Genomic DNA, 26,374 nt, shown 5'->3' with positions numbered 1-26,374 from the left:
TCATGGAAAAATATGCAAAAAGGGAGTATGTTCCTACCCCCTTAAAGATATTAATGAAATAAGTGTCCTGAGATATCTCGATGGTCTCTATGACAGCTGTACACAAAAATGTGTCTGCGGACCATGGAGATTGACGCTTTTCACCTGTCAATCATTTTGCTTGTTCTCATAGTGTTGTATTTGAAGCGGACCATTGAGGCTATGATTCATAATGTTTGTCGCTATTGTGCCACTATTGAATTTGACAGCCATAAACAAACAAAGCAGCTCTTTTGCTCGATTTTGGTCTCAAAATTATCTTTAGAGGGCGGGGTTTTGGAATGAGGGGGCGTGGCTAATTCAACGGCTCTGTCACTTGAAAGGTTCAGAGTGCTGAAATCTTTCTAATGGCAAGTTAACAAACTGAACAAGTGACAAAATGAACAATTAATGAGGAAGAGTCACATTTAAGAGGCCGAATCCAAATACTATTTTGGATGCTTTACCAAGTTTTTAAATGTCATGTAATAATGAATAATTTAATCAGAGTTGGCCTTGTAATATATGGCCACTATTTGTGAAATATGTCAAAACCCTCATTAAATAAACACTCCAATAAACACTTAAAATATTTAGTCTACATATTAAGCCTAATATTTATATAATTCCTGAGTAATTAAATACTGTACCAGTTTATATAAAGGTTGTATTTGTTAACACTTTTTTTTTACGCATTTCAGTTTCATAACAAAATTGAATTCCATTAAATTTAATTGAGTATTCTTTAACAACATTTTAAAAACTAAATATTTTAAGTTTTAATAATAATTGTTTTCTTTTTCTCCCCAATTTGGAATGCCCAATTCCCAATGAGCTCTAGGTGCTCGTGGTGGCGTAGTGACTCGCCTCAATCCGGGTGGCGGAGGACGAATCTCAGTTGCCTCCACGTCTGAGACCGTCAATCCGTGCATCTTATCACGTGGCTTGTTGAGTGCGTTACCACGGAGACATAGCACGTGTGGAGGCTTCACGCTATTCTCCGCGGCATCCACGCTCAACTCACCACGCACCCCACCGAGAGCGAGAACCACATTATAGCAACCACGAGGAGGTTACCCCATGTGACTCTACCCTCCCTAGCAACTGGGCCAATTTGGTTGCTTAGGAGACCTGGCTGGAGTCACTCAGCATGCCCTGGATTCAAACTCACGACTCCAGGGTTGGGTAGTCACAAAAGCAGTTTATTAAGCATGCTGAAGCATCTTGTCCATAGACATCCATTCAAAAAGAATGGCATCTAGACTCCTTGCCAGTGTACCGTTAAAAGAATATCTCAGCTCTGTAGGTCCATTCAGTGCTAGTGAATGTTGGCCAGAATTTTGAAGCTCAAAAAAGCACTTCAATGCAGCATAACGTAATCCATACGACTCCAGTGGTTTAATCCATGTCTGCTGAAGAGATATGATAGATAGATAAAATTTTTGAGTGTAGGTATCGTGATTTTTACAACATTTATAAATCTTGGTTTCATTATTAGTTCATGCTCATAGTGCATTAACTAATGTTAATATATACAACTTTTCATTTAACAATGTATTAGTAGGCCTATTTGTTGAAAGTAACATTATAAAAGTATAGTTCATTGTTAGTTTACATTAACTAATGTAGTCAACTAATGTTAACGAATACAACCTAAAAGGCTCATATGAAATGGCTCTGTGTAATAATGTTATTATAATTATACCAACTTTAATACTTTTTAATACACTTGCATACATGCATACTGGAGTTTATGTTGGCATGACTTGTCTTTACGGACAGACGCCTCATTGCACGATTAAACCCTGAGGCTGTGAGATGAACTGACTGTTTTTTTTTTAACTGTCTCATGTCTGGGCTTGTGTTCAGTCTGTAATAACTCTGTAATAACAACACATTTATATAGCTGCGATGCCATTTTACAGAGAACTGCTCATATTTGCCTGGATCTCAGAAGCAACAAATTAAGTGAGTATATGTATGAAATTGTCCTTTAAATTGTCTAAGCTTGAATAGTATTGTTTTAAACCCACTTTATTGTGGTAAATATAGATTACATAGTCCTTTTAACAATGTGGTGAATCAAAAGAATCACTTGGCTCTGTTTGACTCTCTATTGTCTTATAGCTCTTGGTGGTCCCGCTATGTTTTGACTTGAGTTTCCAGATGTCTGCAGGGTGTTCATTGTCTGTAGTTTATCTTTATTAGACCAGACGTCTGCAGTCGGCTATTACTGGCGATTTTGTCCAACAATGGTCCAAATTTTGTGCCCCAACTTGTGGCTAAACCAGTTCATTTCATTTCACGGGTCATTTCAAGAAATTCAGGAATATTCCAGGCTATTTTCAAATCTGTGACACCCAGTCGATTACTACCAGGAATAACTTGAACTTGTCCCTCAAACAGAATGGAAGTCAAGAACTGAAAGTATTCTGAAAAAAATAAAAAAAATAAAAAAATAATAATAATAATATATATATATATATATATATATATATATATATATGTGAGAAAATGTAAAAAAAATAAAAAAATAAAAAAAATAATAAAATATATATATATATATATATATATATATATATATATATATATATATATATATATATATATATGAGAAAATGTAAAAAAATAAAAAAATAAAAAAAATAATAAATATATATATATATATATATATATATATATATATATATATATGTGTGAGAAAATGTAAAAAAAAAAAAAAAAAAAGAAAAATTATATATATATATATATATATATTTTTTTTACATTTTCTCACTTAAAAAAAAAGACGACTTTACAGCTCAATTAGTAAAAAATTATTATTATTATTATTTGTTTTTTTTACTGAGGAATTTTTGTTTACAGGGCCCGGACAATAAACATTAAAATACACTTTTTTCAAAGAGAATCACCACAAGATTTTTTAAAATATTATAAATGCACTCAAAAAATTATGTTAAGATTTATGTATTTCAATTCCATCAAATTGAATTGTTTAATTTTATTTATCAAACGAAAACAAGCTAAATATTTAAAGTTTTATTAATGTCATTTTGTTCAAAATTACACAATTCAATTTAATGGAATTTTGCTATGAAACTGAAATGTGTAAATTTGAATATAGGCTAAAATAATTGAGCGTGTTAAAATTAGGCATTAAAGAAATATTCAGGGTTCATGACAATTTAGGCTCAATTAAGAGCATTTGTGGCATAATGTTTATTACCACAAAAATGAATTAATTAATTTAGACTCGTCAGTCAATTTCTTTAAAAAAAAAGCAAAGATCGAGGTTACAGTGAGACACAATAGAAGTCAATGGGGACAATTTTTGGAGGGTTTAAACAGAGAAATGTGAAGCTTATAATTTTATAAAAGTTATATTAATAACTTATATTAATTCTTATTTTAAAACTATTACTTGGGCAGTAATGTGGTTTAAATGGTAATTTTTAGTCATTTTAAGGTTTAAGGGTTTGCTGACATTACATCGTCATAGTAACGAAGTTGTAAAACTGGCGATAAATTTACACAGAAAAGGTTAATAAGCCATTTTATCACATTAAAATCATGTTTACACACACATTGTTTACATCTTGTGGCTATACTTTTGAAACAGTGAGTATTTTAACATTCAGAAATTGACCCCCATTCACTTCCACGGACACCAGAAAGAGACTGTTTACATGCATTAAACCCCACTCACAGAAATTACAATTACAATAGTAATGCATAACCAGAAGTTCAAAGTAGTCCCACCTCAAAAAAGATCATTTAGACACGATAGCTCGAATAATTATTTTCTTCTTAATAATTCATGTTCATATTCAATAATAATACAATTAAATTCACTTTTCTAAACCATCTGGCCTGCTTGGCATCCATAGTTAAGGCCTTACTGTAAATGCTTTTTCCATTCGTTTATACACACTGATCGATGCATCAAAGTTATTGACAATCGACAGCATGTCACACATTTTATACATGAGCACCGAGCTGACAATAAACCAGAATATGCCTTAAAGCAACACGGTTGTGAATGGATCATATGTTCTGGATGAGTTGGTCATAACAGGGATTGCATCAAAGCTAAAGCTGAGCATCTACATTAACGTGAAAATCTTGAAATAACCAAGTAACTTTCAATGCACTTTCTGACCTCTTTGTGAAAGCTATAGAAAGATAATCTTATCATACGTGAAAGGCAAAACTCAGCACTCCGGTCTTTTGAAATGCCACTAACTCTTTCTTCTTTTTTAGCGTGTTATGCAAAGAACTTTGGACCCAAAGGATTTGGCTATGGTCAGGGCGCAGGGGCTCTGGTCCACGCTCAATGATAGTCATGATATTTCTTTTACTAGAAATAGTTTTTATTCATTCCAAAACTTTTTATGGTGAATCTTATGAAGCGTGGGCCAAATTTCCCTCCAGAATTAAAAGAAAGTAATATATACAGTATATAATGCCTACTTGAGGACCATTAAGATTTGTGGGCTAATGACGCACATCTTCACCACCAATTCTCATTACTGTGATGCAAAAAATACTTGCGTTACTGTAACATTAAAACAGATGATGAAGTCAAAATGTGTCAATGCAAAAAATCTAAATGTTCCATAAAAATAAGCTTCACTGTCTTTATGCATTTTTGGTTTTGGTGGGAAATTAGATCTGGACGTCACAGTTTTCATAAGATTCACCCTTTAAGGGGTTGGGTTAATGAATCAAGAGTAGTACATGTTACGAGCATATATATATGTCAAAGCAATAAACACTTTAAAGTACTCGTTTTTGCAGGGTCCTGCTCTAAAAAGTTACATTGTAGCTGTTACTGAAGTTGTTATTAAAAGACAAACCATGTTTCATTACGCAGAGTATGACCGTCACATTAAAAAATACACACCGGACTTTCACCTTTCAATGTTTTATTAATAAAGCCATTAAAATTGAACCATGCCCAATAAGTTAACATCTGAAGCAGAGTAGGGTGACGTCCTGATTTCCGCTGAGGCACTGGAGATGAGCATGTGCTTTCACAGGGTGAGAAAACAGCCAAATCTTAAAGGCATAAGAACAACAGAGTGAATATATTCTAAAAACAGTGTCACATGTATTTTCATCCTAATAAATGACTGTTACTGTGCCTAATTAAGATATTACAGTACGGGCCACCGATTACGTCCATTACTGGTGATGCGTTGCATCCACTTCAGACAATGTCATCACGATGCACCGTCTTCAATTACAGCATGAGAGTTCTGCGTTTCTTACGTCTACTTCTCTGGCATTTGCTTTACCATTTGTACATCCAGTGGTACAACAAACCCAGTGATGTAACATACAAAAAGAAACCCTTTAGATTTTAATATTAATTAACGAGAATGGAACACTCAGACATAAAACATCTGCAAAGATCTGATCGATCAATAGCGAGCGACCACTGACCATGAGGGACACGCAATAACGATACACACATCAGGTCTGATTCACAAAACGTGCAGAACGAATGTGCGTAAATAGTTCGTAAAACCGTTCTTACATAAATTGTCGCTTTGAATTGAATGCGATAATTTACGCAAGAGCAGTTTTAGGAAAGTTTGTGTAAATTAGCGTGAAAATTGTTGCATTGAATTGAATGCGATAATTTACGCGAGAAGGTTCGTAAAACATTTATGTAAATTGTTGAATTGAATGTGATTATTTACGTGAAAGCGTTCATAGAACTGTTCTTACATAAATTGTCGCTTTGAATTGAATGCGATAATTTACGCAAGAGCAGTTTTAGGAAAGTTTGTGTAAATTAGCGCGAAAATTGTTGCATTGAATGCGATAATTTACACGAGAAGGTTCATAAAACATTTCTTATGTAAATTGCTGAATTGAATGTGATTATTTACGTGAAAGCGTTCATAGAAATGTTCTTACTTAAATTGTCGCTTTGAATTGAATGCGATAATTTACGCAAGAGCAGTTTAAGGAAAGTTTGCGTAAATTATCGCGAAAATTGTTGCATCGCATTGAATGAAATAATTTGTGAGAACATTCATAAATCTGTTCTTATGTAAATTGTCATATTGAATTCGATGCAACAATTTCCCCAAGAACATTCGTAAAACCGTTCTTACGTAAATTGTTGCTATGAATTGAATGCAATAATTTGCGCAAGAGCAGTTTATCGTGAAAATTGTCATATTGAATACAATACGCTAATTTAAACGAGAATGTAAGTAAAACCATTCCTAAGTAAATTTTCGCTTTGAAATAAATAATTTACATAAGAACGGTTTCACGAGTGTTCGTGTAAATTATTGTGAAAACTGTTGTGTTGAATTCAATGTGATAATTTCGTGAGAACATTCGTATTGTAACTGTTCTTATGTAAATTGTTGCATTGAATTAAATGCACCAATTTCCTCGAGATCATTTATAAAACAAGAGCAATCGTAAAACCGTTCTTATGTAAATTGCTGCATTGAATTTAATGTGATATTTTATGTAAGAGCATACGTAAAACTGTTCTTTCGTATTTTGTCACATTGAATTGAATGCAAATATTTACGTGTTCGTAGAACTGTCCATACTTAATTTACGCAACAACATTCGTAAAATCGTTTTCGTATTTTGTTGCATTGAATTGAACATGAAAATTTACGCAAGAACGTTTGCAAAACCGTTCTTACGTGAATTGTCACATCGAATTAAATGCGATAATTTACACAAGAACATTTGTAAAACCATTCTTACATATTTTATCACATCGATTTGAATGCGATCATTTACGCAATAATATTCCTAAACATTTTCTTACGTAAATTACGCAAAAAATGGTTTTACGAATTATTTACACAAATTCATTCTGCTCGCGTTTTGTGAATTGGATATAAAATGTAAAAAACAACATAAAACATACTTGCAAATACTGAACATTCATATTTACAGATGCATGGCTCGTGGGGTGGTTTCTCGGATGGGAGGGATGGTCACTATGGTAACAGCCCCATGTCCAGGTTTTACACATGCAGTGAAGACTTGCAGGGTAAAAGGTCTATTATACACAGCAGTGCCAGACGCCACTAAAAGCTACAGTCATACACTTGGATAATAGTTGATTTTTTTTTTTTCTGCTTTTTGGTAAGATTAAAAAAAAAAATAAAAAAAAATAAGAGCAGCTTCAACTAACAAGGACAAAATAAAAACGAACAAAAGTCACTCACAGAAATAAATCTAGTTCGTTTATGTACAGATGCACATTCTTTACATCAAGTTCATCCAGTCGGCTGCTGCTGCTATGACAACGTTCCACCAACAGGAAGAGGAAACGTAGAAGAGCAAAAGGGGGAGGAGCTTCCTCGTTACATAAATGCGTAGATTCCTCGGAAAGGTGGAATATCAAGCTTGATTCAGCAGTTACAACAAAACTAAAAATAATATCAGTGCATTGTTTTAGGCAGACAAAAATGTCGCCACCACCAAAAATAAAAAAAAACTATAAAACAACTGGAAGTCACCCCCATCGCAGGCTCTCATATTAAACAACGTCTTCCATTAAGTTTATACAGCTATCAGGTCCACTTAATGGCGTTCCCAACACAGCATTTTAAATGCATAAACTTTCTAAAACTACACATACATAATAAATATGAGTTTCACATATAAGTGTGTTATTTCTTGTCAAATCTATGGGCACCAGGGTGAATCCTACAAAATCCGCCAAGAATAAGGCCAGGTCAAATTTCACAAAATCCGAAGTAAAAAACAAAACAATTTAAGCCCATTTTGGGACCATTAAGACGTTTTGCATTGTAACATTTCTTTTTGCAACAATCAACTTTCCCCTCAAAATTCTCTTTACCGATATGGTGATTCTCATTACTGTAATACAGTATTTTTAAAATGTATAAGTCAATCATTTATTATTTAAATCAGCATAAGGGTAGTACAACAAATACCACTATAATTTATAAATACTTTAAAAATGAAAAACTTTATATGTATTTTTTTTTGCATTAGGGTAAAGAGAATTATGGGAAAATGTGCTGAATTGTCATGACAAAAAATGTCAATGCAAAAAAAAAAATCTTAACGCTCCTTAAAATAGTGTACATTTCTTAACGCAAAATATATATTTTTGTTTCATACTTCTGATTTTCGAGTGAAATGTGACCTGGGCATATTCTTGACAGGTTCTGTGAGATTTGTCACCCACCTAAACTATTAAACATGCTGCATATGTACATATATGCTGTAATGTATAAATTGCAATGATGAAAACATGTAAAATGACCACATGGTACCATACTTAACTCTTTGAAAAATACTTTATAAATAGGTTAAAATAAATATGTTTTACGTCACATTATTTAAGAGGGCATCTCTCTAGTCATGTGACTATATGATGTCTGTTTTGATCAGATTCATTCCAAAATATCAGTAAATTCAGGCAATCATATAGAATCATGATTAGGTGAATCAAGGCAGCTTAAAGGAATAATTCACCCAAAAATGAAAATTCAATCATTATTTACTCACATTCACGTCATTTCAAAACCACATGCTGTTATTTTTCTTCTAAAAGTACCACAAAAGTAGTTCATGAGTCATATGGACTACATTTTTGATACTTTTTGGAGCTTGACAGCTTATGGTCACTATATGCTTTCATTGTATGGAAAAGAGCAGCTTGAACATTCTTCACCACATCTTGCTTTGTGTTCCACAGAAGAAAGTCATATGGGTTTGAAACAACATGATGACGACAGAATTGTCATTTTTGAGTGAACTATCCCTTTAACAGCTGTCAAAATGCCACACAACTTCCACTTCTGCTATGCTGAATCTCAATTCTATACAGAGTTCCAGGTTGAACCAGGATTTAAATGAAGACTTGATATCACTTTTAAAAAAAGCAACAGAAAAGAGGCCACAAGACGAAAACTGTAAAACGAACGCAACGGAAAAGCACTCGATGTGCAAAACAATCCCAAAAAACTCTTCCGACCAAATGAGGAGAGTGCGCTGCATGCCGCTGATGTCATTAAACTCCTCCTCTTCCTGTTCCTCTCGACCCTGCGTCTCATAATGCTGTCTATGGCAGGGGGGCGGGTGCAGTGGTCAGGTGGAGTCGGGTCAGGTCAGTTGGTGACGGTAACCAATAACAGCATGCAAATCCTGACTGGGTGAGGTTTGTAGTCTCTCGGTGAAGATGGTCCCGGTGAGCAGCACTTCTCTCTCTCTTCTTCTGACGCTCTGTCGTTCATTCACCGCGCTACACCAGCTGGTATCCTGAGCCGGACGTCTGGTCGTACTCTATTGTGTACTGGGAGGTCCAGTCTACCCCCACTGGTCGCAGCAGACCACAGCAACGCAACTCGAAGAAATCTATAAGGTTCCGCATACAGCCGTGACTACAAGCAAAAAAAAAAACGAGGAAATTTGTATTTAATGTAATGTATAAATGTAAACAAACACACAAAAAGCCTTTGATATGCTTTAAGTTCAGACAAGGCAACATCAAAGTTTTTCTTGACAAACTTTACCCTATCTAGTCTATTAGTGTTCTCAGCAAGTCTCAGTGAATTTAAATGACTCACTTGAAAGGGCTCTCGATGGACGTGGCTGTGATTTTAAAGTGCTTATATCTTCTGGCGTTCATTCGCTCATTTGTTGTGATGCCCAGAACAGCAATCTATAGAGAGAGCAAAGAGAGTTAAACGAACACATCAATCAACAAAAACTCTGTTCCAGACCTTAGTGAGCTGCCTTTCTGTCTACATAGGCAGCAAATTAACTGGCATGAAATCTTATAAGCGAATGAACTGAAACACACGGCTCAAATAACACTCCACGAGTGAAGCACACTAGAGACTTCACTAACACTCACATGTCTAATGCTAGCATGCTGCTATCATATTTAAATACTTCATTTTTAATTCAATTAAATCTTAAATTAGAAAGACTTATTACATGGGAACTTCTTAATTGGTACATTACAAAAATATTAATTTTACAAATGTTATATTATCATTAGTTTATCATATTGGTCACATTTTAGCTTTTTTTAAATGTACAGATCTATGTATTCTATCAATTGCATACATATATATATATATATATATATATACACACACACACACACACACACACACACACACACACACGCACTGTATATGCAATTTCAAGATTACATAGATCTGTACATTTTAAAAAAGCTAAAATGTTACCAGCCAGTGGCTAATCACAGACATTTTTAGTCATATAGCACAAAATCTGGAAATGTAGTTTGTCAAAGCATTTTTCCTTAGATTTGTCAAAAACAAGGTATCTTTACAGCAATATAATTTTGCTTCATTAGAACCATGATGCACAAAGATGTTAACTAGGTAGGCATGTCACTAAGTTCCAGAACACATTAGGACTTATAACGTGTTTGTGTGTGTCTCACCTGGTAGAGCTGGCACATAATGAGCACAGCGACCCACATGAGGTGAAACACACTGTTGAGGAACATCCAGAACATCCACGGCGAGCAGGTGGCGATCTGAGTGAGGTACATCCAGAAGCCGTCTTTAGTGTAGCTGGTCACACAGTGGATCCTCCAGTCTACAGAGACAGACAGTGATATTATCAGACAGACAGACCAACAGACAGACCGAACAACAGATAGAATGACAGACAGTGAGATTGAACGACAGAGAGATAGATTTGAACTATAGACAGATAGAATGATAGATAGATAAATAGACAGATAGATAAATAGACAGATAGATAGATAGACAGACAGATAGAATGACAGACAGATTGAATGATAGAGATTGAACGATAGCTAGACAGACAGACAAAACCAGATAGATAGAATGACAGAGATAGAACAAAAAACAGATAGATTTGAACTATAGACAGATAGAATGATAGACAGACAGAATGACAGACAGACTGAACGATAGAATACAGACATAAAGACAGATAGAATGACAAACAGATAGATAGACAGAACGACAGACAGATAGATAGAATGATAGACAGATTGAATGATAGCTAGATAGACAGACAGAACGAACCACAGACAGATAGATAGAATGACAGATATACCGAATGACAGAATACAGACAGAAAGACAGATATATAGACAGACAGACAGATATAATGACAGACAGACATAATGACAGACAGACAGACAGAACGACAGACAGATAGATTGAATGATAGACAGATTGAATGATAGCTAGATAGATAGACAGAACGAACCACAGACAGACAGATATAATGACAGACAGACAGACAGATCGAATGACAGACAGACAGAATGATACAGCCATAGAACGATAGACAGACAGATAGAACGACAGACAGATAGAATGATAGAATGACAGACAGACAGATAGAAGGATGGATAGATAGACAGATATAATGACAGACAGACAGACAAACAGATAGATAGAACGACACAGACAGAATGACAGACAGACAGAATGATCCAGCCATAGAACAACAGACAGACAGATAGAACGACAGATAGAATGAATGATAGAATGACAGACAGACAGATAGAAGGATGGATAGATAGACAGAATGACAGACAAACAGACAGACAGAATGACAGACAGACAGATAGAACAACAGACAGACAGACAGACAGAATGATCCAGCCATAGAACAATAGACAGACAGATAGAACGACAGACAGAATGAACGATAGAATGACAGACAGACAGATAAATAGAATGACAGATAGAACAACAGACAGAATGACAAACAGATAGATGGATAGAACGATAGACAGACAGACAGAACAACAGATTGACAGAGATAGACAGACTGACAGAATGACAAACAGATAAACAGAATGACAGATAGAATGACAGACAGACAGATAGAACGACAGACAGACAGATAGACAGAATGATCCAGCCATAGAACGATAGACAGACAGATAGAACGACAGACGGAATGAACGATAGAATGACAGACAGACAGATAGACAGACAGACAGAATGACAAACAGATAGATGGATAGAACGATAGACAGACAGACAGAATGACAGACAACAAATAGTTAGAATGACAGACAGCTAGATAGACAGACAGATACAGAAGCGTGTATGTATGTGTGTAACTCACAGCAAATGCAGCCGTATATCATCCAGCAGATCATACACAACAGGAAGAATAAATAACCCATAAAGTAACGGTGGTTTCCACTTCCTGTCCAGAGATAAAGAGAATAAAAACATCAGATAGATGTGAGGAATGAGACAGATCTCTCTCTTACATACACCTTTTTCATGCACAACAATCATACTTTGGTCCAAACCAGTCCAGAACAAAGGGAGGGAGAAATAAATGTGATTTGGATTAAGTGATGCCAAGGGTTTCCCATATCAGACAGATCTATCTGGATCGTTTGAGAGCAAGTGTTTGTGTTTATGTGTGCGAAATTACTTTTGACTTGACTTGTCTCCGAAGCCAAGCTTTTAGTTTAGTGCTGAAACAAGAAAACCTAATTTTTTGACCAAGAATTGAGGCCTTTGTGTGTTAAAAACTTAATGAAATTGTGAGAGGCAATTTTCTGGTGACCTGCTTCAACAAAACCAGATAAATCTGCATTTGCTGGCCAAACATCTGACCAGAGAAAAGCCTCTGTCTCTTCATGTTAATAATATCAGATGAAAAGGCTCTTTTTAGGAAGAGCATGTGCTGTTGTGTGACAGATTATTTGTCAATGGGAGACTCACCTACGCAGTTGCCTACCCACGGGCAGTGGTGATCAAACTTGGCAATGCATCGATTGCACACGGCGCAGTGTTTTGATCTGATGGGTTTCCGTATCTGTGGAGAACAGGCCATTAAACTGTGTTTTATGTGAGAGCACTTCAATGCAAATTGCAATTCAAATAAGACTTTTTGGTTATCGGTTGGCACACTTTCGAGGACGACACTTGTGTGGAACATGTTCAGTGTTAAAGCATTTGTTTTTATAATGGGAAAAGAGTAATAATTACCAAACAGGTGCTACAGAATATACTGAGATCCAGACAACCTGTTTCTGCTAATTCAACTATAGTCTAGAGGAAGAGAAAAAGAGGCAGAGATTAAGAGAAGAAACTGTTTAGAATCATCTGTAACGTGTTAAAAAGTTCACGCCCAGCCAACTGCCTGTCAAATATTCCTGAAAATGAAAACTGACCCAATTTAGTGTATAAATCAATAACAAAACGCAGGGCTGGCTCAAAAAGTGCCTATGGCTACGTTCACACCGCAGCTGAATGTGTTGCTCAAATCAGATTTTTTTGTTAGGTTGTTCACATGACATTTTAAATGTAGCTCATATCAGACACTGGTCTGAACATCCGTCACTCCTGAACTGACCCGCATGCGTGTAGCACTCCTTGAGTATGCAACTCCAGCATGTTCATCATTATAGTATGAATAATGAATTACATTATAATTACAAATTTAATTATCCGGGATCTGGGTAGCTCAGCGAGTATTGATGCTGACTACCACCCCTGGAGTCACGAGTTCGAATCCAGGGCATGCTGAGTGACTCCAGGCAGGTCTCCTAAGCAACCAAATTGGCCCGGTTGCTAGGTAGGGTAGAGTCACATGGGGTGACCTCCTCGTGGTCACGATTAGTGGTTCTTGCTCTCAATGGGGCGCGTGGTAAGTTGTGCGTGGATCGCGGAGAGTAGCATGAGCCTCCACATGCTGTGAGTCTCCGCGGTGTCATGCACAGCGAGCCACGTGATAAGATGCACGGATTGACGGTCTCAGAAGCGGAGGCAACTGAGACTTGTCCTCCGCCACCCGGATTGAGGTGAGTAACCGCGCCACCATGAGGACCTAGTAAGCAGTGGGAATTGGGCATGCCAAATTGGGAGAAAAGGGGATAAAATAAAAAAAAGAATTAAAAAAATATCCGTTTTTAACGCAGATAGGACACATGCCTATCTGATAATATGTCCACGAGTGATGGAGAAAGAGTATTTTTATCTATCAACGGTCTATGTCATCATTTGCCTTTGTATGATGGAATTTAAATAATCATCGAAGTTAAAGTGTATTACCTACGAGCGAAACACACCATAAAATTGAAAAACGGCATTACATATATGTAAGGTAAGAAGAGTTATCTTTATTTCATATTTCCATTGACTGGCTTGCATTCGTATTTTGATACAGTTTGAGAAATATAGCAACTGTTTTCTGAGCGAGTGACACAAGCTAAGAGCGCCGTTATATAAATCTATATCTTTTCATTCGCATATTTAACGTGCAATCCAAACGGATTGCTGAACCCATGTTGAAGCCTATACTTTTATTTTCTTTCCTTAAAAATAAACTGAATGCATTAACTAGACAGATATGACTCGCACTTAAAAGTTTTAAAATATAACAATCGTAAATACGCTGGAAATCAAGCATGCAAATGACGAATGATGAGGTAGATTAATGTAAAAATCACATTTAATCTGACCTGGCTGTTCACACCGAAGACAGATTGGAAAAAATCTGATACATATCCGATTTATTTCCACATATGAAAGTGGCCCAGACCGGATTTGAAAATGTCAAAGTGCTTTGGGCTGTTCACATGATCATCTAATTAACAGATTTGTGTCAAATGTGAGTGAAAAAATCAGATTTGGTCCACATTCAGCTGCAGTGTTAACGCAGTCTATGATATTTACACAATCACAATATGGTCTGTCAGAATCAGGCCTGCAAAACACATGGTGTAATTACAGATGGACTCTTCTGTTTGAGATTTTACCTTCTTTTTCTGCTCCTCAGAGGCTTTGATAATGCCAGGGTCGGATTTCCAAGACTTTCCAAAGTTGTAGAAGAGAGCCAGACTGTTTAGCAGGAAGGGCAGGTGAATGGTGACGAATGACAGATGTGTGGAGAGTTAAGGAAACTTGTTATGTAACCTCCAACAATGCAAAACACTTTTGGACCAATGAATTTCCATTACATTTCCAATTACCTTTCCATTCATTTGTAAGAAGTGGATAAGGATTTTTAGGAATCGATTCAAACTGGTCGACCGGGGGCCTGGGTAGCTCAGTGAGTAAAGACGCTGACTATGGAGTTGCCAGTTTGAATCCAGGGCGTGCTGAGTGACTTCAGCAAGGTCTCCTAAGCAACCAAATTGGCCCGGTTGCTAGGGAGGGTAGTGTTACATGGGGTAACCTCTTCGTGGTCGCTATAATGTGTGGTTCTTGCTCTCAGTGGGGCGCGTGGTGAGTTGTGCGTGGATGCCGCAGAGAATACGCGCTATGTCTCCACGGTAACGCGCTCAACAAGCCATGTGATAAGATGCGCGGATTGACGGTCTCAGACGCGGAGGCAACTGAGAGTCACTACACCACCATGAGGACCTAGAGCACATTGGGAATTTGGACATTCCAAATTGGGGAGAAAATCCAAAAAATAAAATAAAAAAAATGGTCGACTGAATCAGTGAAATAATTTCAAAATGATTCAAAATAATTTGCTCACAAATCTCTACAAAACACCAATATGTAGCCAATTAAATATGTTAGAGCAGAGCATAACTAAAGAAATATATATTCACTATAAAACTTTTAATAAATTTTCACTTTTGAAAGATTTTATTAATTCCCATGACTTTTCCAGCCCTGGTAAAAACTCATTTTCAGCGATTCAATGACTGTAGAACTGTCCCATGATGGCTTAGATGCTATCCATGTCCTCTAGAACGGCATTTTTCTCCACCCGAAAACGGAGCGTTCGGAAAATGCTCTCCATTACCGCATACTTTGGAAAATGATGACGTGAGTTTCCAAAACAAAAGGAACTGGTGTGGATGTGGTCTCAGGCTCAACTGACTAAATTCAGCTAGAGAGCAAATACTGTCCCAATACCTGAGTTTCCAGTACAAAAACAGTCATATACAGTAGATAGTGGAAACAGTGGTTACATTATCCCAGAATCTTATATCTGGATCTTTACAGATATAAAGCTTCTAAATCTCAAGACTTCAAACTTCTTAAAGTTTTGCAGGTGATTACGAGACAAAAGAAGTAAATTTGGGGAAACAAGTTGCTTTTCGACCATCCGGCCAAACAGTTCTAGTTGCGGAACCGTGCCGTTCCGTACCAATCTGGGCTTGCTGGCATGGTTTTCTTCTGACACTGTGGTACTGCAAACCAGGATTAGAACAGACTGACTGGGCAATTGACCAATCATGAGTTGCCACATCACAGGCGTTCCACCAGCACGGTTCTCTGTCCCAAGTTGTTAACTAACTGTGCTGTGAATTCCAGGATGGGAAAAGTTTGTAATCGAACCGTACCGGTAAGTTTTAAGTATTCTTGCAATAATGTAACGTTTCCTTGTTTGACTTGTGGCTATAACAAATCTGAGATGTAGCAAAAGTGTCTTTCTTCAAGTAAGACACAAAACAGATGGCCACAAAAGCTAATAATCTCTTAAATATAAATGGGCTGGTGGTTTTGCTACCACGCGACAAAGCTGGGCTATTCCAAAACTGCACGGGCAACAATTACAGCAGAAAACATCTGTGCTCAAGCTGAAACTGAATCCCCAAAGGAAATGCTCTATTGTTGGTTGATGAGGACGATGGGGAGATGGACCCACCCAGAGCGCTTGATCCGATTTCAGCTGCAGTGTTTGTTTCTATTCCTGAAATCTGCTGAAACACACCTGGACAGATGGCTGTTCTGTGCATGCTAAACACAAACAACCATCAACCCAAAACCTCTTATAAGAGCAGAAAGCCGCACAAACCACATTTCGACAACTGCACTCCAAAGACAGCTCCAGACATGTGGTGTGGTGTGTTTAAGATAGAAGGAAACGCTTCAGCTTTTGGGAAGAAATCCTATTTTCCGCTGTTTGACAAGAGCCATAAACACCGAAATGTGCTGTTACAGAGCAAATAATGCTACAGATCTGTGTATTTGCACACGTTTCTCTCACTCTCACCCACATATTATGTCTCAAGGTGTCAATTTCACTATATTTATTGTCTTAGTCACTACTGATAAAATTTCCCATGGAATATTAGCCATATACACGTCAAGCCAGACAAAGCCTGTTATAGATTATATATCTGCCCAGAGTTTTATAGTACAAAGCACCAATCTACAACCCCAATTCCAAAAAAGTTGGGACAGTATGAAAAATGCTAATAAAAAAAAAGACGTGATTTGTAAATTATATTCACCCTTTGCTATATTTAAAGCTCTACAACTACACATTATATGATGTTTTACCATGTAAATTTCATTATTTAAATTTTTTTTTTTTTTTTTTTTTTTTACAGTAATTTCAAATCAGATGATTGCAACACACTCCAAAAAAGTTGGGACAGTTTACCACTGAAATATCACCATTTCTTCTAATAATACTTGTTAAGCATTTAGGCACTGAAGACACAAATTTGTTAAGTTTAGAAAGTGAATTGTCCCCCAATCATCCATTATGTAGGTCTTTAGCTGCACAATTGTACGGGGTCTTCGTTGCCATCTAATGCGCTTCATAATGCACCACACATTCTCAATTGGAGACAGGTCAGGACTGTGGGCAGGCCAATCTAACACCCACACTCTCTGCTTACACAGTCATGCACTTAAAATCCAGGCAGTATGTGGTTTGAAGTTGTTCTGCTGAAAATGCCAGGACATCCTTGGAAAAGACTGTGCTGGATGGCAGTATATGTTGCTCCAAAATTTGTACATATCTGTCTGCATTCATGGTGTTCTCACAGATGTGCGAGTTACCCATACCATGGGCACTGACACACCCCTGACCCATATGGACACTGGCTTTTGCACCTGACGCTAATAACAGCTTGGATGGTCCTTTTCCTTTTTGGCCCGGAGAATACGACGGCTGTGTTTTTAAAAAAACTTTTTGAAATGTGGACTCTTCAGACCAAAAACATGGTTCCACTGTTCCACTTTCCATCTAAGATGAGACTGAGCCCAGAGAAGTCAGCAGCGCTTCTGGACAGTGTTGATGTATGGCTTCTCCTTTACATAGTAAAGTCTTAACTTGCGTCTGTGGATGCAGCAGCGAGTGGTGTTGACTAACAAAGGTTTACTAAAGTAATCCCAAACCCATGTTCATGATATCTATTACAGATGAATGATGTTTTTAAGACAGTGATGTCTGAGGGATCAGAGATCACGCGCATTCAGAAGTGGTTTTCGTGTTGCCCTTTACGCACCAAACTTTTACCAGATTCCTTGAATCTTTTAACTATATTGTGCACTGTAGAGGGTGAAATGCCCAAAATCCTTCCAATTAGTCTTTGGGGAACATTGTTCTCAAACTGCTGGATTATTTGCTAAAGCATCTGTTGGCAAATTGACAAGTCTTGAACGATCCTTGCTCTTGAAGGACTAGACTGTTTTTAGAGGCTCCTTATACAGTATACAGTACTATGACACAATTGCCTCACCTGTTTAACATCTCCTGTTTCACAATGCCTTGTTATTTCAACTCGTCAAATTGTTATTAGTCTTAAATTGCCCGTCTCAACTTTTTTGGAGCGTGTTGCAATCATCTGATTTAAACTTACTGTACATTTAAAAAAACAAAAAAACATTCACAAGGTAAAACATCATATATATGTGTAGCTGTAGTGCTTTCAATATAGCAAAGGGTGAATATAATTTATAAATCACTCCTTTTTGTTTTTAATTAGCATTTTTCATACTGTCAACTTTTTCAGAATTGGGGTTGTAATATTACAACACCTTTCTCTCAACTTGTGGCAAATCGGCCAACAAAGACAGACTAAAGTTGAGCGGACCAAATCTGTACAATCATTCCTAACATGGTAACCGTATAGATCATGATATACTGCAGCTATTGTAATTTTTACAATGAAATTCAACAACAGATGGTTGTAATACCCATTTAGCATACTCCAGTGAATGAAAGAATTTATTTATTTATTTTCCTTTTTCTCCCAATTTGGAATGCCCAATTCCCACGTACTTAGTAGGTCCTCGTGGTGGCGCGGTTACCTCAATCCGGGTGGCGGAGGACAAGTCTCAGTTGCCTCCACTTCTGAGACCATCAATCCACGCATTTTATCACATGGCTCGGTGTGCATGACACTGCGGAGACTCCGCATGTGGAGGCTCATGCTAATGTCCGCGATCCACGCACAACTTACTACACACCCCATTGAGAGCGAGAACCACTAATCGCGATCACGAGGAGGTTACGCCATGTGACTCTACCCTCCCTAGCAACCGGGCCAATTTGGTTGCTTAGGAGACCTGGCTGGAGTCACTCAGCACGTCCTGGATTCGAACTCGCGACAATACTCACCGAGCTACCCAGGCCCCAGTGAATGAAATAGTTAAAATTGAAGGTACTTTAGGTCATCTATAACAAATGAATAAGTCTGAAATATCAAACTGAGTACATCTGGACTGTATACGTTTTCTGCTGCATCTCCAACATGCCTGTTCATATAATCACTCCATCCTCAGCCCCATTCATTACGGCCATCACACCCAGCATTTGTTCAAACAGATGGCTCGCGGGTCTTATAATTTACAGCCCTTTGAAAATTGAGGAAGTCAGATATTTACAGAAAGGTCGGGCTAGAGTGATAATTGTTTTGGTCTTGGATGAAAGGGGCAGTCTGATTTTCCTGTTCTTAACTTAATCAATTACATTAATCATCAAAATTAGAGCACAGGTACACACGAAAAGGATATCGTTCCAAAACCAATAAAACCAGGTGACGTACATCCAGAACTTGGTGGCCAAATAGATGCCCAGAGGAAGAGCACTATGCATGGAGTGATCGAAGAAAGACCTACAGAGAGAGAAAAGAGATCTCATTTTAGTGATGACTTTCCCCATTTACAGCCAGAGTAGCACAATCACATGGATATAATGGTGTGTGTGTGTGACGTACTTTGAGAGGAACTGTACGACAAGCCACACAGCTGCATACATAACACCCTTGATGAGCCACGAGTCAATGTCCAGATCAGCAATGAATCCCACCAACCAAATCACCAGGAATGGAGTTCCCAACATCACCTTCTGCCGGAACTCCTGCACACACAGGTACGTATTTAACTTCAGCAATATGACATTTTCTGAATTAAACCGAACAGTCACGGAAAGTAATGAGAGGTGGGACTTGATCTTATTCATCAATCAGCATTTGATTGGATCGTACAAAGTTAGACTTTCATATTATTGGATAACAGTTTTACTGAAAAACAGGAAAGTCACTTCGGAGGTGGTGAAAATTTTTATACTTTAATGAGAGATTTTCAAAGCAACATTTTTTGGTTTACAATAATGTGCACCGATGAATCGTGCACAATAAGCTATGGCCTTAGAAATCGTATTTTCTTATGAGATTGAAGAAAACAAATATTTTTAAAGCTTTATTTTTTTTCTAAATTCTTTTTCCATTTTACTTTTTCTGAGGTTAATTACATTTTATCAAAATCACTGCATTATGTTTGCATTATTTTTATCAAATAGAGAGCTTTTTTACAGATCCTCACAGCACAATCCAAAACACAACAATGTAGTTATTTATTTATTTTTTTGTCAAATGAAGTGCTGTACAACAGAATATAACAGTATGAAAACACTGATGAAAACTAATGTCCAGCATAACAGTAGAGTTAGACGATATATCGGTTTTACCGATTAATCGGTGCCGATAGATGCATTTTGGATCTATCGGTTATTGGCAAAAATCTATGCCGATGGGGCCTGGGTAGCTGAGCGAGTATTGACGCTGACTACCACCCCTGGAGTCTTGAGTTTGAATCCAGGGCGTGCTGAGTGACTCCAGCCAGGTCTCCTAAGCAACCAAATTGGCCCAGTTGCTAGGGAGGGTAGAGTCACATGGGGTAACCTCCTCGTGGTCGCAATTAGTGGTTCTCGCACTCAATGGGGCGTGTGGTAAGTTGTGCGTGGATCGCAGAGAGTAGCATGAGCCTCCACATGCTATGAGTCTCCGCGATGTCATGCACAACGAGTCACGCAGATTGACGGTCTCAGAAGCGGAGGCAACTGAGATTTGTCCTCCGCCACCCGGATTGAGGTGAGTAACCGCGCCACCACGAGGACCAACTAAGTAGTGGAAACTGGGCATTCCAAATTGGGAGAAAAGGGGATAAAAAATAAATTAAAAAATCTATGCCCATTTTTTTAAATTATTTTTTTATTCCTCTATGTTCCTTCTCCAGAGGATTCTACAGTTAGACCAATTAGTTCTGCAGTATAACAGCGGCCTTTAAAGGTGAAATAAAACAATCACTGACTGACATATTTTTATCATTACTTCAATGCAAATTTGGTTATTTTGATAATATAAATAAAGTGTTCTAAGTTAAAGAGAGGGCATAAAAAGAAAATGTGTCTATGGAAACGTGCCCTGTCAGCACATACATCACGTCTCCAATTTCATATCTTGTGATTAATAATAAAAAGCCTCATCGGATTAAATATATACAAACAAAAAAGTCCCAAAATAACAGTGTATTTCGGATTTGTTCATAGTCCCGTGTTATGCTTCAAATCTTTTTCTGGTTATTATTGGAATTTAGGCTGAACAATAAACTGCATCAGGGATTTTATTCATTTTGGACTCTTGCAACCTGTTCGTGCCCATCACAGTAAGGAAAGACTAAGAACGTTTTTTAACATCCTATTAATCGATTTTAAAAAACCTTGGTTGATTAATCGGTTATCAGCCCTTTCCACCACCTTCGATATCGGTATTGGCAAAATCCAATCTCGATCAACCTCTACATAACAGCACTCTTTTTTGTGAGATATTGCTTAAATATAAGAACAGTTATTATTACATTGCATATTCCATTTTACTATACAATTGTAATATATTTCTGTCGTAACTGCTGCAATTTCACGTGTCACGGAAAACGGTGTGAAGATATGCAATACGTGAGCCCTCGCCATAAACTACATCTCAGATGTTGATGCTCAATAGTTCAGTTCGCTTATAACATGCACTGAGGATAGCACCAGAGAAGCAATTCACCAGATTTTGAATAAGAAGCTAATTAAACTACTGTGAACTAGCCCACACACAGACACTTACAGGACTTCCCGGAGTGTTCTGACCATCAAAATAAAAGCTAGAGAATTTTAAAGTTAAAGGTGCATGACTGAAATATATTCCTATTGTATTGTAAAATTCTAAAAGTTAATCATAATTACAATAACAACAATATTATTATTTTTATTTGTTTTCAAATTACAACAATATTGTAACAAGAGTACCCCCAATTGGTTTTACACAATGAGGTACAGATATTATGAACTGGTTAAGGAAAAAACAACACTGGTATCGGATCTGGAGACAAAAAGTGGCATTGGTGCATCCCTACTGTGCACTTTAACATAAATCCCTGTCTTCTGCTGTTTAATAATCATACTAGGACATATCATGACTTTAATTTTATTAATTGTCTCTCCATATACTATTTTATTCCAATTTTATTTAATAGTTAATTAGATTTTTTTCCTCTGTGATCGTTGAAATAATAGAACATTTATTAAGAAAGCAAATAGTCACCACCCCTGGAGTCACGAGTTCGAATCCAGAGTGACTCCAGCCAGGTCTGCTAAGCAGCCAAATTGGCCCGGTTGCTAGGGAGGGTAGAGTCACATGGGGTAACCTCCTCGTGGTCACTATAATGTGGTTCTCGCTCTCTGTAGGGAGCGTAGTGAGTAGCGCGTGGATGCCGCGGAGAACAGTGTGAAGCCTCCACGCGCGCTACGTCTCCGCGGTAACGCGCTCAACAAGCCACATGATAAGATGCACGGACTGACGGTCCCAGACCCGGAGGCAACTGAGATTCGTCCTCCGCCACCCGGATTGAGGTGAGTCACTACGCCACCACGAGGACTTAAAGCGCATTGGGAATTCCAAATTGGGGAGGAAGAAAAAAAAAAAAGTATATTTTGATTTCACGTCATGTATAGTTTTGATCCAGCTTTCAGGACACTTTTTCAGCTGCTTACCTTGTCCATTTTGAGTCGCTTCAGGTACGACGGGCTGTCGTAACCTTTGGCCTGTCTGGCCTCCTGTAAATGGTTGATCATCCACACATTCTTCCTCTGTTTGGCCAAATCCAGCGGCGTCTCCCCCTGACACAATTGACATGTTTAATTAAACATCTACTGTACACGTCACATCAAAGTGTCCCTCCTCACAGCAATCGCCTGACTTTACCTTGATGTTCTGTGCGTCTACATTAGCGTTGGCATCCAGCAGAAGACTGATGACTGTGGTGTTTCCTGCCAGTACTGCCCAGTGCAGAGCCGTGTTCTTATGATATTTATCACCCAGATTCACAGACACATTAAACGTCAGCAGCAGCCGTGTCGGGTCAACACTGCAGTGTGACACAAGACATATTAATTTTACATTTCACAACAGTGAAAGAATACATTCACTGACAACGTGCACGCACACACACACACACGCACACACCTGTGTGTCCGATAAGCTGCCCACATCAAAGGGGTCATGCCGTTCTGATCCATCATATCAACATCCTGGAGGAGGAGAAAGATTTCAAATCAAGAACAGACTGAGATCAAATACTACATGTAATGTGTCTTTTCTATAGTTTGTGGAACTGTGCCATTGTAGGTGTCAAGAGTCTGTGGATAGAAATGTCACATACGCCCCCTGCAGTTTGAAAACTTACAATACACATCAAGAACAGTGTGGGAAACAAACTTCATCAGTGCCGAAATACATTTAGAAATGTCATGCAATGTGTCCTAACCAGACATGCTGTGACAAATTGAGTGTTTGTCTAATTCAGCCGCATATGGTTTTATTTTGTTAGCTGCTTAGTTTCTACTGTGTCACAATTGTAAATATGCTCTGATTGTCACAGATGTTGTTGTACCTGTCCCTTAGCAATGAGATAAGCCACTATGGAGGTGTGTCCAAACTGAGCGGCCAGGTGAACGCAACTGCAGCCTTCGCCGTCAATCAGAGATGGATCTGCGCCGTACTTCATTAACTGCACCACCATGGAGAGGTGGCCCTGTCTGAGAGAGTGTGAGAGAGAGAGAGAGAGAGAGAGAAGCAGACTGATCTCAGAGGAGAAAGTCACCACACACACACCTCCTATTGAATGCAGCATTAAAGAATCTCACACACACACTCACACAAAAACTAGCACACAATCTATCACATGTGTCACCTTGTAGCCCAGTGGAGTGGTGTTGAATTGAGATCTCCTCCCAGCTGGTCCACTATAGCACCTTTAGATGTGTAGTACCTGTAAACATGGATAGCATATGAAAAACGTCATACTGCTTTTGAATGACGAGGGTGAGTAAACGATGGCGGAAAGTTCAGGTTTTATTTCAGTGGTTATTAATATTTGTCAGTGTCATTAATCAAGTGTAAACTATTGTCCAGAGGCGCTAACCACTACAGAAACAGCTCGTAGATGGCACTGTCACGTGATACTTGTTACTTTTTTCAGCACTGGCCAGGATGGGCCAATCACAGTCATGATATATTACTGGATGAGGATTTAAAAAATACTTTTATAGAGACTGCTGAGGCTTATTTCGTATTTATCATTAGAAAGATATTTAACGTTCTGATCGTTAAATGCAAATGAATGGAGGATTCGGTTTTCTGAGCGGCTAAGCGCCCCCTGTCTTTTCTTATTTCAAAGGGGGGTGTGAACCACTGCTTTAAAGACAGACATACCGTGAGCTACGAGGTTGTTCATCGATGGTATGTGCTTCTGTTGAAGCCATCCAGCTGCGTTATTTCAACTTCATTGTTTAAAAACCATGTTTGATAGCAGAATTCCTGGTAAACAACTACATTACCCATGGTCCAGCAGAGAAAGCTTCACCAATCAGAGAACCACGGCCAACAAAGCCTGCAAAATGTGCCTTAAGGTCAAAGTATACTTGGCGCATCCGCGTTACTGATCGCTCCACGCACAGTATGTGTGACGTAAATTTCGTCATAATCCAGTCCGCCTGACCACATGCCGGACAGATTTTGTCAACTCGCAGACATGGTCATCATCTGTGCGCATCATCGGCACATGCGCCGGCCACTGATTCTACTAAAAGAGTATCACTAAGAAGTTGTAGGCTTGTAAGTTGTTTATCTTACATATAAAACATACGAATCTTTGATATGTTTGAAACATTTTTAAATAATTTTTAGTAGTTCATACATTTTTCGAAATATTTGGTTAAAGTTTGGGCTATTATAATTTGATGAATGTTTGTCATTTTGCACATTATCGTCGATCAATTTTTTTCTTTTGTCGACTTGAATTATATGCCATTTTAGTTGGATTAAAGTTGATTAAAATGAACAAATATGACATGATAAAGTATTTGCTAAATTAATAGGACATTTCCATCAAAAGACAAAAACTATGACTAATAAAACTGAAAATTAACACTGCTTACAGTTAATCGTCAGTTGCAAAAGAGAACGTAAAATGCACAACTACAGAGTGTGTGTTGCACATCACCTCTCCCAACTTATTAAGATTTGGATATGTGTGGACGGACGGATGGACGGACACACACACACACACACACAACAATTCCGGTTGTGGTCCTTTTTTTGCACTCTAAGATCGTAATTCCCCTCTCTTTTCCTCTGTGTCTCTTAATTGTAACCACAGAAAAACAAATCTAACTGGGAAAACTGTCAGATCCAATAGAGAGGGGAAATGTGTGAAAGGTGAAAGAACACCAGAAAGAGAGACAGACATACTTGACCAGGTCTACACGGTTGTTAATTGCCGCCCAGTGTAGAAGTGTGACGTTTTCTTTATCCGGTTGACGCACGTCATACCCGGCCTCCACCAGCTCACGACACCGCTCGAATATCCCGTACCTGCACAAACACACACACAGTTCAAATGACACTTCAAAAACCTAGTACTCTAGGGTAAACACCTAGGTCACAATAAGAGAGAGATAAAGTCCCATTTGCAAATGGAAAAATGCCATGAGACATACTAAACACACGCTGATAGGTTGATTGTGGCATTCTGCAATTAAATACTGTATAATTGACCATTGTCCATGGCAACCGATTTCCTACATACTGCATAGTAGCAGTGCTAGTTTCATGTCTCTAAGATCACTCCACACTCTCTTTACACCGATCAGCCACAACATTAAAACCACCTGCCTAATATAGTCTAGGTCCCCCTCGTGCCGCCAAAACAGCGGCAATCATTCTGAGATGCTATTCTTCTCACCACGATTGTACAGAGCAGTTATCTGAGTTACCGTAGACTTTGTCAGTTCATCCAGTGAGCATCAGTTTTGTGGACGG

The 26,374-nt window shown here is 37.9% G+C and overlaps 1 protein-coding gene across 1 annotated transcript in view; it reads right to left on the bottom strand.

Annotated features, from left to right (window-relative positions):
* Positions 1-4,926: 4,926 nt before the first annotated feature.
* The window catches only part of LOC127436519 (palmitoyltransferase ZDHHC17-like), a 40,185-nt gene continuing 18,737 nt past the window's right edge, over positions 4,927-26,374 (bottom strand). Inside the window, exons 3-17 of the mRNA XM_051690773.1 lie at positions 25,805-25,927; positions 24,246-24,323; positions 23,946-24,090; positions 23,519-23,583; positions 23,258-23,420; positions 23,047-23,172; positions 19,946-20,088; positions 19,743-19,843; positions 14,789-14,913; positions 13,017-13,079; positions 12,750-12,843; positions 12,136-12,219; positions 10,460-10,617; positions 9,609-9,703; positions 4,927-9,422 (exon numbers count right to left, since the gene is read on the bottom strand). Of these exons, the coding sequence (XP_051546733.1) occupies positions 9,284-9,422; positions 9,609-9,703; positions 10,460-10,617; positions 12,136-12,219; positions 12,750-12,843; positions 13,017-13,079; positions 14,789-14,913; positions 19,743-19,843; positions 19,946-20,088; positions 23,047-23,172; positions 23,258-23,420; positions 23,519-23,583; positions 23,946-24,090; positions 24,246-24,323; positions 25,805-25,927 (1,702 nt within the window). The 3' untranslated portion in view covers positions 4,927-9,283. The remainder of the gene's footprint in view (positions 9,423-9,608; positions 9,704-10,459; positions 10,618-12,135; positions 12,220-12,749; positions 12,844-13,016; positions 13,080-14,788; positions 14,914-19,742; positions 19,844-19,945; positions 20,089-23,046; positions 23,173-23,257; positions 23,421-23,518; positions 23,584-23,945; positions 24,091-24,245; positions 24,324-25,804; positions 25,928-26,374) is intronic.

This window comes from Myxocyprinus asiaticus, chromosome 47, assembly GCF_019703515.2.
Source record: "Myxocyprinus asiaticus isolate MX2 ecotype Aquarium Trade chromosome 47, UBuf_Myxa_2, whole genome shotgun sequence".
Lineage (NCBI taxonomy): Eukaryota > Metazoa > Chordata > Actinopteri > Cypriniformes > Catostomidae > Myxocyprinus > Myxocyprinus asiaticus.
The sequence above is the reverse complement of the archived record's forward strand: the minus strand, read 5'-3'. Positions and strand labels throughout refer to the sequence as shown.